General features: G+C 44.8%; 1 protein-coding gene across 1 annotated transcript; it reads left to right on the top strand.

Moving 5' to 3' along the window:
* Window positions 1–2,179: 2,179 nt before the first annotated feature.
* Window positions 2,180–10,947, top strand: PROKR2 (prokineticin receptor 2). Its single transcript, XM_024559794.3, has 3 exons — window positions 2,180–2,386; window positions 4,535–5,138; window positions 9,713–10,947. The coding sequence occupies exons 2-3, from the start codon at window positions 4,681–4,683 to the stop codon at window positions 10,407–10,409; spliced, it is 1,155 nt and encodes a 384-aa protein (XP_024415562.2). The 5' UTR covers window positions 2,180–2,386; window positions 4,535–4,680; the 3' UTR covers window positions 10,410–10,947.
* Window positions 10,948–14,651: the final 3,704 nt, after the last annotated feature.

The following is a 14,651-nucleotide window of genomic DNA, read 5'->3' as shown; positions in this document are numbered from 1 at the left end:
CCTCTTTTTCTCCCCACCTTCCCCTCTAAAAATAAATAAATAAAATCTTTAAAAAGAAAGATGATCTGAAAAGACATTTTTTTCCTAAAGAAGACAGAAATGGCCAAAAACCATCAGGGAAATGCAAACCAAAGCCACAATGAGATATCACCTCACACCTGTTAGAATGTCTGTTATCAAAAAGACAAGCAAAAATAAATGTTGGTGAGGATGTGGAGAAAAGAGAACTCTATTACACAGGACTGCAAATTGGTGCATCCGCTATGGAAACAGTATGGAGGTTCCTCAAAAAATTAAAAATAGAAATACCATATGAAGCAGCCATCCTACCTCTGTGTGTCTGAAGGAAATAAAATCCTTATCTTGAAGAGATATCTGAACTCCATGTTTATTGTAGCATTATTCACAATAGCCAAGACATGGAAACAACCTAAGTGTGGATAGTATGCAATGGTGTGTGTGTGTGTGTGTGTGTGTGTGTGTGTGTATAATTTCAGCCATAAAATGTCATATACACACATAATGGAATATTACTCAACCATAAAAAAGGATATCCTGCATTTGGGACAACATAGACAGAACTTGAGGGCATTTTGGTGAGTGAAATAAGTCACACAGAAAAAGACAAATACTGCATGATCTCACTTATATGTGGGATCTTCAAAAAAGCCAAACTCTTAGAATCACAAAGTAGAATGGTGGTTGCCAGGAGGTGGGGGCGGGCAGTGTGAAGGGAATGGAGAGGTGTCGGTCAAAGGGCACGAACATCCGTCACTCACAAGACGGATAAGTTCTGGGGACCTAGTTAATGTACAGCATCATGACTATGTAGTCACAATATGGTATTGTACACCCGCAAGTTGCTAAGTGATCAGGTCTTAGAAGTTCTCACCACACAGAACAAATTATAACTATGCCTGGTGATGGATGTGTTGGCTAACCTTATTGCAGTAATCATTTCACAATGTATATATGTATCAAACCATCAAGTAGTATACCTTAAATTTACATAATGTTATATGTCAATTATATCTCAATAAAGCTGGAAAAATAATTGTTTTAAAAAGGGAGGATGGTGGGGTTCATTCCACATAAGGCCAGAAAGACATAAATCACAGAATGTCCCCACCCAAAGGACTTTAGGAATTTTAAGTTCCCCAGTAGGCTGTATTCATTCTGAGATACGCTGTTCGGCGCCAGCACAGGCTTCATTGTTCTGTTTTAACTAAGCCAGCAGAGTATTAAGTTCTGAGATTCCAGACTCTCTGGAACAATGGGAGGATCTGACAAAGCTGAGTCCATATTCCCAGCTGACAGTAATTGGCTGGGATTTAACGTGGTGGCCTCAGTCTCCTGCCACCATTCCCAGTTCCAGTTCTGAAAACCCAGAGCTTCCCTCTGCTCTTTCCAGCTACCCGTCATTACAACTAGCAGCTCTTCATACATTTTAATCCCCACCCTCAATGTGTAAGGAAATCAAGGACCAGAGAGGTTTAAGAAAATTGCCTAAAACCAAAGCCTGTTGGAAGCAAAGTGAAGGGCTCCAGAGTCTCCTCACAGGCAGAAGCCCAGCTGAGAAGGTCTTTGAATGGCCAAGGAACGTGGCAGTGGTGGCAGCGCAGAGTTTTGGTTAGGACTTCAGGGCCAAAGCTCTGAGCAGGATACTCTACCCCCAGCTTCCTCCGACAGAGCCTCCTCCTCCTCCACCACCCTACAAAGCTCACTCTGTGTTGTTGGAGCATCCCCAGCACCAGCTCTCAGGCACGAGGGAGTGCACTTCGGCTCCTCCCTAAGGATTCACCTAGTAACGCAAGCGGACTCTGGCCACGCGCCGCGGCTTAAGACCGGCGCTGAGCTCCTGCACCGGCCACACTCCCCGTGGGGCGCCACAGTGGGGCGTAGAGAGCCTTACAGCCTCCTCCAAATCCCATCAGCTATACCCGGTACTGCGTTCCCACTGGCATTAGGGTACAAAAGCGCAGAAACCTCTGCGAGGGGCTGACCCCGGTGACTGGAAATCCCCGCCAACGCGGCCAGAGCTCCGGCTACCGGCTTCCGCAGCGCACCAGGTGCTGGCGCCCAGCGCCCTTCTTCCGCCTGGACCAGAAGAGGGCGGGGGAACCCCGGGCGGAGTTGAGCGAGGGACGGGGCGGGGCGCATCAGTTTGGGTACCAGACTCTCAGAGCTTTGAAGGCCGAGCGCCAAATCCATCTGGAATACAAGAGACCCGGACGCTCCCGGGAAGCGCGCTGGGGCAAGGAAGAAAGAGGGACACCCCCAACACAGAGCCTTTGCAAGTGCAAATCCCGGTCCTCGGGGCGGGAACTGAGCGGACTAGGTCACGAAGCACGGAGCACGCTGCAAGCCCGAGGAGGCGCCGAGGCAGGTAAGTGCTGATGTCAGCGCAGTCCAAAGCTCCATTGATGGGGTCGGGGGCGTCGCCCGGGCTGGGAGCGCCGATGCATATTTCTTGGGGGAATTGGGGCTGATTTACCTCCCACCTCTCTCCGGATGCGCGTGTGTAGGCTCCAAGTAGAGGAGCTGGTGCAAGAAGAGCGCTCCAACCCACCGACCTACTGAAACTGGGCAGCGGATGGTAAACTGAGACTGGGGAGTGTGAGCGCGGGTGAAGGATGCCCTCGGGTGTTGGGCTGCCGGGCGAGCGCCAAACTGCAGGGAAGGGCGTGGGCAGGGACTCACCTTCTTGAAAGGAGAGCAGAAGAGGGGAGGTGTTCCTGGGAAAATTCCCGCTGTTCGTCTCTACCCCCACTCCAGGGCTCTTCCCGCTTTGCGGCTCCGCACACTTTGCTTTCGAACCCAATTTTCTGACTTGATTCTCCCCTCTGTCAGGGCGGCGCCTCTGGGAACTGCGCGGCCGCGCTGGGAGGTTAATCGGGGGAGGATAGGAGAGGACTCCTGGAGCGAGTTGGTCAAAGGCAGGGAGTGCATCCCGCGGAAACCGGGCCGGGATCTGTCCCGCCCGGATGCAATGCACGCCCCCTCCTCTGGGGTCCTGGGACTGGAGAGCCGCGGAGCGGAGTAACCAAGAAGGCGGGACTCCTGCTTCTCCGTCTGGGGCTGATCACTATCTTCAGGCATTGGGCCTCCCGTGATTCTGAGAGGCAGCGGGGAGGGAGGACGCCTGGGTTGCGAAGGCCGCTCAGACTTGAACCCCACTTCTTTGAATGTTTTACCTCTGCCATGCAGCTGGCGGGCGCGCTGCAAATTGGAGTCTCCCTGTCTCCCTCTGTCCCAACCTTTCCGGGCAGTTCCTGTCCCTGGTTCTCCCCCTCCTCTCACAGGGCCGGGCCATACCTCCTGCCCACTTTGGGCTACTTCTTTCTACCAGTATCCCGTGGCCCCCACAATTGGAGTCATTTCCAGGTGTGCTGAGGGGGAGGGGCTCAGGGGGTTCACAGCTGAAGGACTGGGACCCCCATTCCTGGTGTTGGGGGTCCAGGTTATTTTCCTGACTACTCCATTGCCTAGAACCCAACGGCACCCTGTCTCCTGAGGGCTCAGTACTTCACAGACTTTATTTCCTCTCCTGCGGGCATCTTGAAGATATAAAGGACTTAGGCAATGAAGAACAGTTCAGTCCGCAGGCCCTCCTGGGTCCTCGCTGACAATTCCTGCTCCTTGGGGGGCTGTGTTCAGTTAAGCCACTTTCAGTGTCACAGACCTTGATGACAGGCCATGGTGCTTCCCAGTCAGGGCTGATATTGGAAAGGGAACTGGGGGCCCAGTAAAGGGGACAAGGGAGGGAGGAAGGGAGGGGAAGCAGACAAAGGATTTCTTTCTAAAGTGGTTCCCAGAATGCAGGGTAGCAGCTGAAGAGTGCCCTTCCACCCACAACCCCCTCCACCTGTGGAATCCTGGTTGGGATCCTCATTCACTCATTCAACAGATTCCTATCCAGTCCCCACTATGTGCCAAGCCATGGGCTGGGCAGCAGGAGTTTGGTTTACAGGAAAATTGGGATGTAGAGAACATAATTCACTATCCCAAGATGACTCAGCTTGTCCATGTGAAGATGAATTTGGTGATTTCCAAGTCCGTGGTTTGGCCAGGGCAGAGGGAGCTGTGCCCTACTTTGGAGGAAAGACCTTGCTGTATCCCAGTCCTTCGTCTTCATTGTCCCTGAGCAATGGAGGGTGCAACATTGTGACTGCCATAAATGCCTGGCTAGCTGCCTGGAGCAACCTTGGAAAACTTTCAGAAGACCCCTGTGAAGGCTGCTGGGGAAGAGGGGTAGTGGTGACTAGGCAGTCAGAGGGGTCCTTGCCCCTGGTAAAAAGGCAAAGATGCACGTTCTTCTTGAGTGTCTCTGAAGAGTACAGTCCATCCTATGCCCAGTCCCTCCTGAAAGCCCAATAGCCAGTGGAGGATTTCCCAGTTTCTAGATCTTGTGTCTCCTCTCCCCTGTACCCTGGTTAGTTCTGTCTGGGTCTAGTTGGTCTATACCTGGGGAACTCTGTGGGGATGCTACCAGGTGTTCTCCTGCATGCTGTCTACTGGTTTTGTATCCTTCCAGGATCCAGGATGGCATGTTGACTCTCCCCAAGGATGTGGGCAGGGTGCTAGGCTCACTGACATTGTGAGAGCAGAAGGTGTGGACCCTTAACTCAGAGTACTCAGACCCTAAGACTTCCAACCACCACTCCACCTGCGAGCTTCATTATGGCCACCCAGAATGGAAATACTAGTTTTGCACCCAACTTCAATCCACCCCAAGACCATGCCTCCTCCTTCCCCTTCAACTTCAGTTATGGTGATTACGACTTCCCTCTGGATGAGGATGAGGACATGACCAAGACGCAGACCTTCTTCGCAGCCAAGATCATCATTGGTGTGGCACTGGCAGGCATCATGCTGGTTTGTGGCATTGGCAACTTTGTCTTTATTGCTGCTCTCACGCGCTATAAGAAGCTGCGCAACCTCACCAATCTGCTCATTGCTAACCTGGCCATCTCTGACTTCCTGGTGGCCATTGTCTGCTGCCCCTTTGAGATGGACTACTATGTGGTACGCCAACTCTCCTGGGAGCATGGCCACATGCTCTGTGCCTCTGTCAACTACCTGCGTACTATGTCACTCTACGTCTCCACCAATGCTCTGCTGGCCATTGCTATTGACAGGTGAGGCTGTTGGGCAGGGGTAAAGCTGGAAGCTGGGCCAGGCTGCCCCTTTCCTCACTTCAGCTCTGACTGTTGGCATTGCTTCAGATGTGAATGATCTATTATGGGGCAAGAGGAGATCTATTATGGGGCAAGAGGATCCAGTTGTGGCTCATATTCTCCCAAATGTGAGCAAGAGTGAGGCTCCTGAGCCCTCCAGCTCTGGGCCATGACCCAGATACCACATCTGCTTCAGATATAGACATGTTACATGACCATGAGTGACATCAGATACAAAAGCAAAAGCAGAAAGTCTAGGCAGCTTACTACTTAGAAGCCACATGAGAGTTAACCAAGGCAGCTTCCAATCAAGAGAGCATGTACCCAGTTTTTCTATAACTACTACCCAGACCAAAAAAAAAAATATTTTCATCACCCAGAAAACTTCCTGAAGCCCCTTACCTGTCAATCCTCCCATCACACACAACCCTGATCTGATTTCTATCATCATAGTTTAGTTTTGCCTATTCTTTTTTTTAAAGATTTTATTTATTTATTTTTAGAGAGAGGGGGAGGGAGAAAGGGAAACATCATTGTGTGGTTGCCTCTCATGCACTCCCTACCTGGGGAGTGGGCCAAACAACCCAGGTATGTGCCCTGACTGGGAATCGAACCAGTGGCCCTTGGTTCACAGGCCCACACTCAATCCATTGAGCCATACCAGTCAGGGCAAGTTTTGCCTGTTCCTTAACTTCAAATAGAATCATACAAGATGTACTCTTATTTCTGATGCCTTTGCTGCACAACTGAGTTTAAAATCAGCCAGCAGGACTTGTTTGCAGAAAAGAAGGAAGGACAAGCTTCCTTTGCTTTTTTGTATGCATCCATTTGCTCATCTGCATACATTTGAATAAGATGTAATAAAAGTCCTTGCTCCATTATAGATTTATAAAGTAAAATTTTTAATAGCATCTTATGATGAATCTGACATGTCTTATTTATGTGAACAGTTGTAGGCCAGCAATGCTTCTGTTTGAGGGGAGTGATTGATGTCACATCCTTAGTCCACCATTGTGAGCTGTGCTGAGACTCATTTTGATAATGTGTTTTTTAATCATATTTTTTCCCTTTTGTCTCCTTTCAACCCTTTTGTCTTTCCCTAGTTCTCAGTGTTATTTAGGTTTGTTGTCCTTTTAATCAAACTGGTTGATTATTGTTTATTTTTTATAACATACACATACATAAGAGACATCTTCCTTTTTTAAAACAAAATTCCTGCAGAAAAAAATTTCATTATTGCAACTCTGAGGTTCTGCAGCCCTGACACCAACATTTATGAAATGTACCCATCAACGAACTGCAAAACTCCCCAAGCTGTCATTTATTACAGTGATACACAGTCAGATTCCTAGGCCCCACCCAGCCCTGCTGAATGGGAATTCCTGGGTTAGGCCTCATGAATCTGCAATTTTATCCAATTCCCTGAGTAATTCTGATGTTCATTGAAATGATAGTTACCACTGTCCTCATCTCCTTTGTTCCATTAAAATCTTTTTTTGTGTGTTTGTAATATAGTGTTTTATGTAACAGGATTTTCTTAAGAAGCAACCATCCTGTTACAACACAAAGAGTGGTTTTTCATTTTTTGTTTTTTACCTCAAACCATCTCTGCCCAGTCAGCTTCCCGGCTCTGCCCCAGTCAGCAGCTCCACCATTCTTCCAGTGCCAGGCAGGAAAAATTACCATCATTCTTTGCCTTTCTTCATGTCTCACACTCACCCAACCACCTACCCTCTGTGTGCAGCCCTACACCAAATCCTGGCAACTGTCCCTCCAACCTCGTCTTTTAGCAAGCCACAGCTGGACCACCATAATGCTCTTCTAACATGCCTCTTTACCCCCCTCCTGACTGTCCCCTGAAATTCCTGCTTATCCATATTAAGCATCAGAATATCATTATTGAGGATTCTTCTTAAAATATTTCATTGCTTACAAACTTCCAAAAGTTGCAATGCCTAACAGAATACATGCTAAATCTTGAGTCTAGCATTCCAGAGCCTTTATAATCTCTTGCCAACTTGTCTTTGCAATCTTGTACTGTGTATGAATAAACATATCTGTATGTCTTTTCCAAAGAATGTTGTATTTTAAGTGAATAACCAAGTCTTCTCTCTTTCTGTCTCTACAGTGCTCAGCACAGAACCTTATACCTGTGTCTTAGTTTAGTGTACTCCCAAAATAGACTCTGAGACAAAGATTCATGTGCAGGTAGCACCAGGAAGCACCTATAGGGAGATGGAAATGAGGCAGGCAAGGAAAGGCAGTCAGTATAGGCTGTGTTATTGAGCAAGGTTTCACTGTGGGCACCTGATGCTTATTTCAGCTAAGCAACTCTGGGAGTCAAAGTAAATCACCTCAGAACTCTCCCAGAAGTGACAGGCAGAAGGGAGCTGGGGTATTTATCCACCGACTCTCAAGTCATTGGTGAGGGCAGCTCTGAAAATTCCATGCAAGTAACCAAGAAGACTGGAAGCCAGAGAAAACCTTTAGACAATGAAATGTAGGTGTTAGCAGGTGGAAGTAAATAGTTGTGTGTGGAAGTGGTAAGAGCAAAGGGATATGAGAGGGCACCAACAGCATCTGCTCTAACCTGGCAAATCCACAACAGATTGCAGGTCCTGCTGTATGTGCCCAACCTATGTAATAGAAACATAAAGTATTAGAAGATACAGTCCTTGGCCTTAGAGACATTTTCTTCCCACAAAAACTAGAATAATCAAGTGATAGGCAAGAGTAACTTGGAGGAACATGTGATTATTATGTTAGCGATATAGTCTGGGAGTGCTTCATGAAGAAGATGTTGATGTCCAGGTGTGCTATCCTGGCCAGCTCCTACTCACCCCATTAATGAAGGCAGGATTCTCCTACTCTAAATAATACGAGATGGTTGAACACACAACACCTGACCCCGGACAGATGAGAGCAACAGCGTTAATTTGTCTGATATGTCAGAGCCCAGGGAAGGAGGACACTGCACACCATGCCCTCAGGAATAGAATGAACCAGCAGAGGCTGTGGGCAGCAGGCTCTATAGTGACAGGAGGATGGGGTGACCCTTGGTTCTCATGGAAGGATGTGATTGGCTTGTTTGAACTTTTTGTCCACTGGCAGAGAGTTGAAACCAATTAGGTTGGAGATTAGGTGTGCAGCTAGTTCCATTGATAGAGGAACTAGCAGAACAGAAAGCCTTTTCTGCTGGGTGGCATGGTGCATCTCAGAAGAACAGGAAACTCATGGCTAGGACTTTACAGCCCTGTGAGGCTCAAAGATTTCAAGGCAGCATGTGGAATTTCAGGCCTTACAATAGAGGAGCCTAACAAATAGCACCCCTCTTTTTCACTTGGGCTTTAAAGTAACTAAAAATAAGGCAAAAGAATAAGATGGATGGTCACACTTCTGTTGTGACACTGATGTTGGATAATGAGGCTTTTATCTGTGGGCACGGGGACCACTGCATACTCAGAAGTAGACAAACCTGCGAACCCTGACATAGGCAGGGTGGGAGAGGCACAGGTCTCCCTGTGCATTTCAGTTTACCCCTTGGTAAATATGCCTGTCCTACTATGTAGAAACATCAGAAGGGCTACCTACTGTTATTTCTGGATGCCACATCCAGAAAAAGAACAAGGTTCATGTGTAGTGGGCCGGAAAGAGATGTTATTTCAAGTCATAGAGATCCTAAAATGAGAGTGTTAACCTCAAGAAACACATCCAAGTAGATAGTTGGTAAAAAGACCTTGCAAAACCTTGCTTTATGGTGTCAAGGTGACTTCACCCACCTTCTCATCTGAGCTTCAGAAAGCCCAAGGAGATGGGCTTTGTATCAGGAACCTGGATTCTGGTCCCTGCACCAAGTGAGCTTGGGCAAGTCATTTACTTCTCATTAGATTCCCAAGCCCACCTCTACTCTTGTGCTATGTAATGCAGGATGACACCAGGGGTTGGGGACAGACAGTCCTAGTCCACTACCTAGAGAAAGGCCTCCACCTCTCTCTGAGGTCCACTGGTCTTCTTTCACCTCTAATGCATGAGATATTTCTAATGAAAATTTTTCAAAGTATTATGTTCTTGGGGAAAATGGCAAGATTGAAAACCAAGGTGGTATCAATTGGACTTATAAAAATAATAGGCCACATGTACTTATTGAACCCCTACCACATGCCAGGCATTTTACAAACATTATCATATTTCATGTTCACAGCAGTCCTGCAAGTTAGGTGTCATTTTATCCCATGTTGCAGTTGAGGGAAAATCTCAGACAGACTGAGTGATTCAGCCCAGACCCCAAAGCCAATCAGGAGAAAAGCTGGGATTCATTCCAGTTGTTTGACCCCAGTCCTACACTGTTTCTCTCTGAACCATCCACTCCTCCAAATGCCAAATGATGTTGCTAAAATAAGACAAAGCTTGCCGAAGCCAGAAGAATAGGTACATGGGAACTCATTGTGACACTTTGCTTTTCTGTTTGTTTGGGATGAGTTAGAAACTAATAATGTTCTCAAGCACATATATTGATGGCTTCCCTCCTCCACCAGATATCTCGCTATCGTTCACCCCTTGAGACCGCGGATGAATTTTCAAAAAGCCTTCTTCCTGACTGCTTTGGTCTGGATGGTGTCCATTCTCATCGCCATCCCATCTGCCTACTTTGCAACAGAAACGGTCCTCTTTAACGTCAAAAAACAGAAAAAGATCTTCTGCGGCCAGATCTGGCCAGTGGACCAGCAGCTCTACTATAAGTCCTACTTCCTCTTCATCTTCGGCATCGAGTTTGTGGGCCCGGTGGTCACCATGACCCTGTGCTACACCAGGATCTCAAGGGAACTCTGGTTCAAGGAAGTTCCTGGTTTCCAGACGGAGCAGATCCGGAAGCGGCTGCGCTGTCGCCGGAAGACGGTGCTCGTGCTAATGTGTATCCTCACCGCCTACGTGCTGTGCTGGGCACCCTTCTACGGCTTCGCCATCGTGCGCGACTTTTTCCCCACGGTGTTCGTTAAGGAGAAGCACTACCTCACGGCTTTCTACGTCGTGGAGTGCATCGCCATGAGCAACAGCATGATCAACACCGTGTGCTTTGTGACCGTCAAGAACAACACCATGAAGTACTTCAAGAGGATGATGCAGCTCCACTGCCGTCCCTCCCACCATGGAAGCAAGTCCAGCGCGGAGCTCGACCTCAAAAACAGCGGCATGCCGGCCACGGAAGAGGTGGACTGTATCAGGCTGAAGTGACCCTCTGGTGTTTCACAATTGAAAATCCAAAAGCCAGTACACAGAGCAAAATTTACCAATGGCCAAGTTCACTGGCTGCATATGGAAAGGGCAGCCGTGTTCGTGCCTCACTGCCCTCAAGTTGCGGGATGATTCTCAGTCATGAGACCATACATGAACCACAGCAGCTGGCCTTTGCTGGTATCTGCTCAGCACCTGCTGTATGCACAACCATGCCAATAAGACTACACAGAAGTAACAGCAACTGACATTGAACATCTGTGGGCAAGCCCACCAATGAGATTAGACAGGGGCAACAAGACCTGACGTTTATTGATTGCCTACTGTGTACAGAAAATTTAGAAAACAAAACGAAATAGCAGAAGCTATTGGAATCACTGAGCTATATCTAGACATACAGATGGTCAGGTAGAGACCATGAATGGTTATCTGGACTCACTCCATCTTCCTCATTCTGTATCTCCTAAGTGCAGAAATGTCCAAGGCAATAAAATAAGGCACTTAGACATGATGAAAATGTAAAAATAAGTTTGTCATTGTATGGGGTTCATGGCCTCATGGGAATGGAGTTCATACCATCACATTGAGCTTTCCCACTCAGCTCATACGACATCCCTAGGACATTCTCTAGGATTCTGGCTGCCAAAAAAAAAAAAAAAAAAAGAGTTTTTCTCATAGGTGGACCATTGCTTATCTATGGTGGTGTAATTTCAAAGGAAAGAACCAAGAAATCTTTTCCACTGATGCTTGAAAGCTCACCATTCTTTATGTAAAGACATATGATCCTGAAACAAGGACCACATCTAGTCCCTGATACTTTAGTGTCAAGTATTTCAGGGCTCTAGTGTTGGGGAAGAAGGGGACAGAGAAAGGGGTGGAACTTGCCACTGGCAATGAATCTAATCTGTGCAGCTGTTTTGCTAAGGCCTGAACCACTTTTCTAGAACAAATCCTGTTTTACAAAATGAGCTCTACTTGGAAAGTGTTTTTCAACTCTATGAGTAAAAAGAATGGATAAGTGATATTGAATGATGTGTCTGGACAAGGGAAACCCCATCCACCGTGGCTTATTATGGAGAAACACTCCCACTTTTTCATTCCTGTTTGGACCAGAACACCCTGAACTCTTCGGAGTACAGCCTACCTACACTGGGGCAATAAAGGAATTCCTGTTCTGGGTTATAATCTGGAAGATTCAACCTCAGAGTCTCAGTTGGCCCCCAGGCTCTCAGCATCTCCATGGTTCTAGAAGTGTTGAAAACCTTCCCTGCATGTTGTGTGCCCGAAGGCTGCACAATCTGTTGTGTTATTATATATTATATATGTAGTGATTGTGTGTGTTTTTCCTAATTTCTTCCTGATTCATTTTGAAGCAGAGACTGACTATACAAATGGCACCTGATTTGGGATTGGTCCATTCGCATTTGGAAAACTTTTATGTTTCTATAGAGAAAGGGTTATTTAGTTGCTGTGTATGTGTTTTTTAAATTATTTTTGTTTCTAAACAGTGAAGTTTCAACCAACTTTATCTTCCATCCCACACAGCAGATACCATCAAGTCCAATCACTGTGCCCTCAGAAAATGGAAACTCATTTTAATTTTAGCCAAAGACAAATGGTTTGTAAATTCTGATTTCACAAAATTATACCCTGCATTTTAAAGCCAAGCAAATAACTATTTTGGGTTATCTGCCTTTTTAAAAAATATGACAATAATGGTATTTGTATTTATTACCCCCTTCCTGACTCTTCTAATAAGAAGATTCTTTAAGAGTAGACTGTGTACCACTTGTGTCTGTCAACAGAATTCATCCCCTTTTTCCTTTTGATCCTGAAAGGTACCATCTTCTCTTCATTTAAATGTAACTGAAACAATTTTTATAAATATCATTGTGTATTTGTGATTTTACAGAAAATAAAAGTGCCATGCTGTTATCAAATAAGACAACATATGGAATCTTTTTTAGGCTTAATAACATAGGCATATTATTTATTATCAAAATGAAGAAATGTCCGAGAAAAATTGTTCAACTTCATATAACAGCTAATGTTTAAACACTAGTTCATAGATTATTAAGTATATTCATACATATATTTATGTACAAAATGTCTTTTGATTCACTCAATTGTCCTATAAAGTTGTAATTGCCACCCTCATTTACAAATAAGGAAACAGACTCAGAAAGGCAACGATTACTGTCTATGGCCCACAGTCAGTAACTGGTAGGGCTAGACATTGTGAACCTCTCTCTTCTCAAAGCAAGTTCAAATTGATTTTTTAATGACTGTAGCAAAATTTCCACATTTATTTTGAAACAACATATGGAATTTTATGCTCAAACAGCATCTGAGCATTTTGCCCACTAATCTTTAATATATGTCCATATACTTAGATATAAATGAAGTAACAGCCATCTAAAGAGTTCAACACTGAAACAGAAAAGGAACTTGTTGAGGGCATTTTTAGAACAGTGGCAACTCAAACCAGCACCAGCCTCATCTTGATTACATCCTTCAAGCTTACGGCCCAGGAATGTATTCATGAATGCAAATAGCAGAGAAGCACTACTCCGTGTACATGTTACCCCTTCATTTTAAAATTATCTTGTTTGTTTAATGAAAACTGCCTTTTGCATGGAAACTGTTTGTTCATCTAACTGGTATTAAGATAATAAATTAATTGCACTTGTGTTCAACCTTTTCTTCTCAAGACTAATTAATGGTAAGCTTAAGATACCTTTAATATGCTAAGATATATAGACATTTACACTTACTATTATATATTGAAAATTTAATCTCATTTGGTGAAATGGATCCATTTCCTCAGTAAGAATAAAAGAAAAGATGTCTTTGTGATGAAGCTATTAGAGATGTTTTCCTTTCAGCATCCAACATCTAAAATAAGTTGATTGTCAAACTGACGAAATCAAAAAACGGCTTTAAGCCCTTCAGGCGTAAAAACCAATTGCAGACTTATGAGGGAGAATGTGACACATGAGAAGTGATTAGAAAACTCAAAGTGAGTTCTATTCCTAGGAGGAAATTATGGCTTTGAAACAACTCTTCAATTTAACCATTATCTTTCCCTTGGGCTCAAGAACACACACACACACATCACTGGGACACCAGAACAAAAAAAAACAAAAAAGACCTTTTAAGGGCACATAACTCAACTCATTCCTTTCTTAGGTTGAGAAGATCTGAATTCCAAATGAGTGAATGACTTACTTAATGATGTGCAACTAATTACTTGCTGGAGCCAAAACACTGCCCCAAGGTCTCACTCTAGTTCAGTAAACTGAACTCAGTTACTGCCTTCCAGTCCAAAGGAGGGGTCCCTCACTAAGAATGCTTAAAGGGCCCTGACCTGTGTAGTGCAGTGGGTTGGGCATCCTCCTGCAAACAGAAAGTTTGCCAGTTTGATTCCTAGTTAGGGATTCCTGGTCAGGGCACATGCCTAAGTTGTGGGTTTGGTCCCCAGTTGGGGCACATGTAAGAAGCAGCTAATCAATGTTTTTCTCTCTCTTTCTCCCTGCCTTATGCTCTCTCTAAAAAAATTAATTTTTAAAAAATTGTTAAAAAATACTGAAAGGGCCTTGCCAACCCTATGGCAGCCCCATTTCAATGGGGCTTCCTTGTTCTTTACTCAACATTGTATATCCAGTTGCTCTCATGAAATAATAAAACACCATATTTCTCAGTAAATATTTTAAAAATTGCCTCCTAAAAGAAAGACAATGGTTTTCTGGTGATGGAAGCTGGTGTTGGTGTTGAAAGTGAAGAAAGAAATGAAGATGTTAGTAGCTGAAAAATTAAGAATCCTCTAAGAAAACGATACAACCAAAGAATAGAAGAAGTTTGTATAAATTTAGAATATAATGACATCCTTGCTTATTTCAATGTATGGCATGAATGGATGGAATATAAGTTTTGTACAGAAACAAGAAGAGATCCATAAGACTTTCAGAAAAAGCTCCAGTCTGATTAATTGAGAACAACCAATGTTATATCACACAGGAGATAGCCAACATATTCAAAATACCCAAATCAATAAAGTTATTTGTGAAAATGAAAAAAAAAAAAAGCTCCAGTCTGTGAAAAATTACATTTTACGGAAGATATTCTATGCCATTGTGCTAGACATGTAATTGGGGATATCCAAAGGTCTAGAATGGGTCTTTCATGAATGTCAAGGGTTTAGCTTTTCTACATTTTAGTGAAACATCTGAGACCTCCTCTCAA

Source organism: Desmodus rotundus, chromosome 6, assembly GCF_022682495.2.
Source record: "Desmodus rotundus isolate HL8 chromosome 6, HLdesRot8A.1, whole genome shotgun sequence".
NCBI classification, from domain to species: Eukaryota; Metazoa; Chordata; class Mammalia; order Chiroptera; family Phyllostomidae; genus Desmodus; species Desmodus rotundus.
This window is presented reverse-complemented; position numbering and strand designations above follow the sequence as displayed.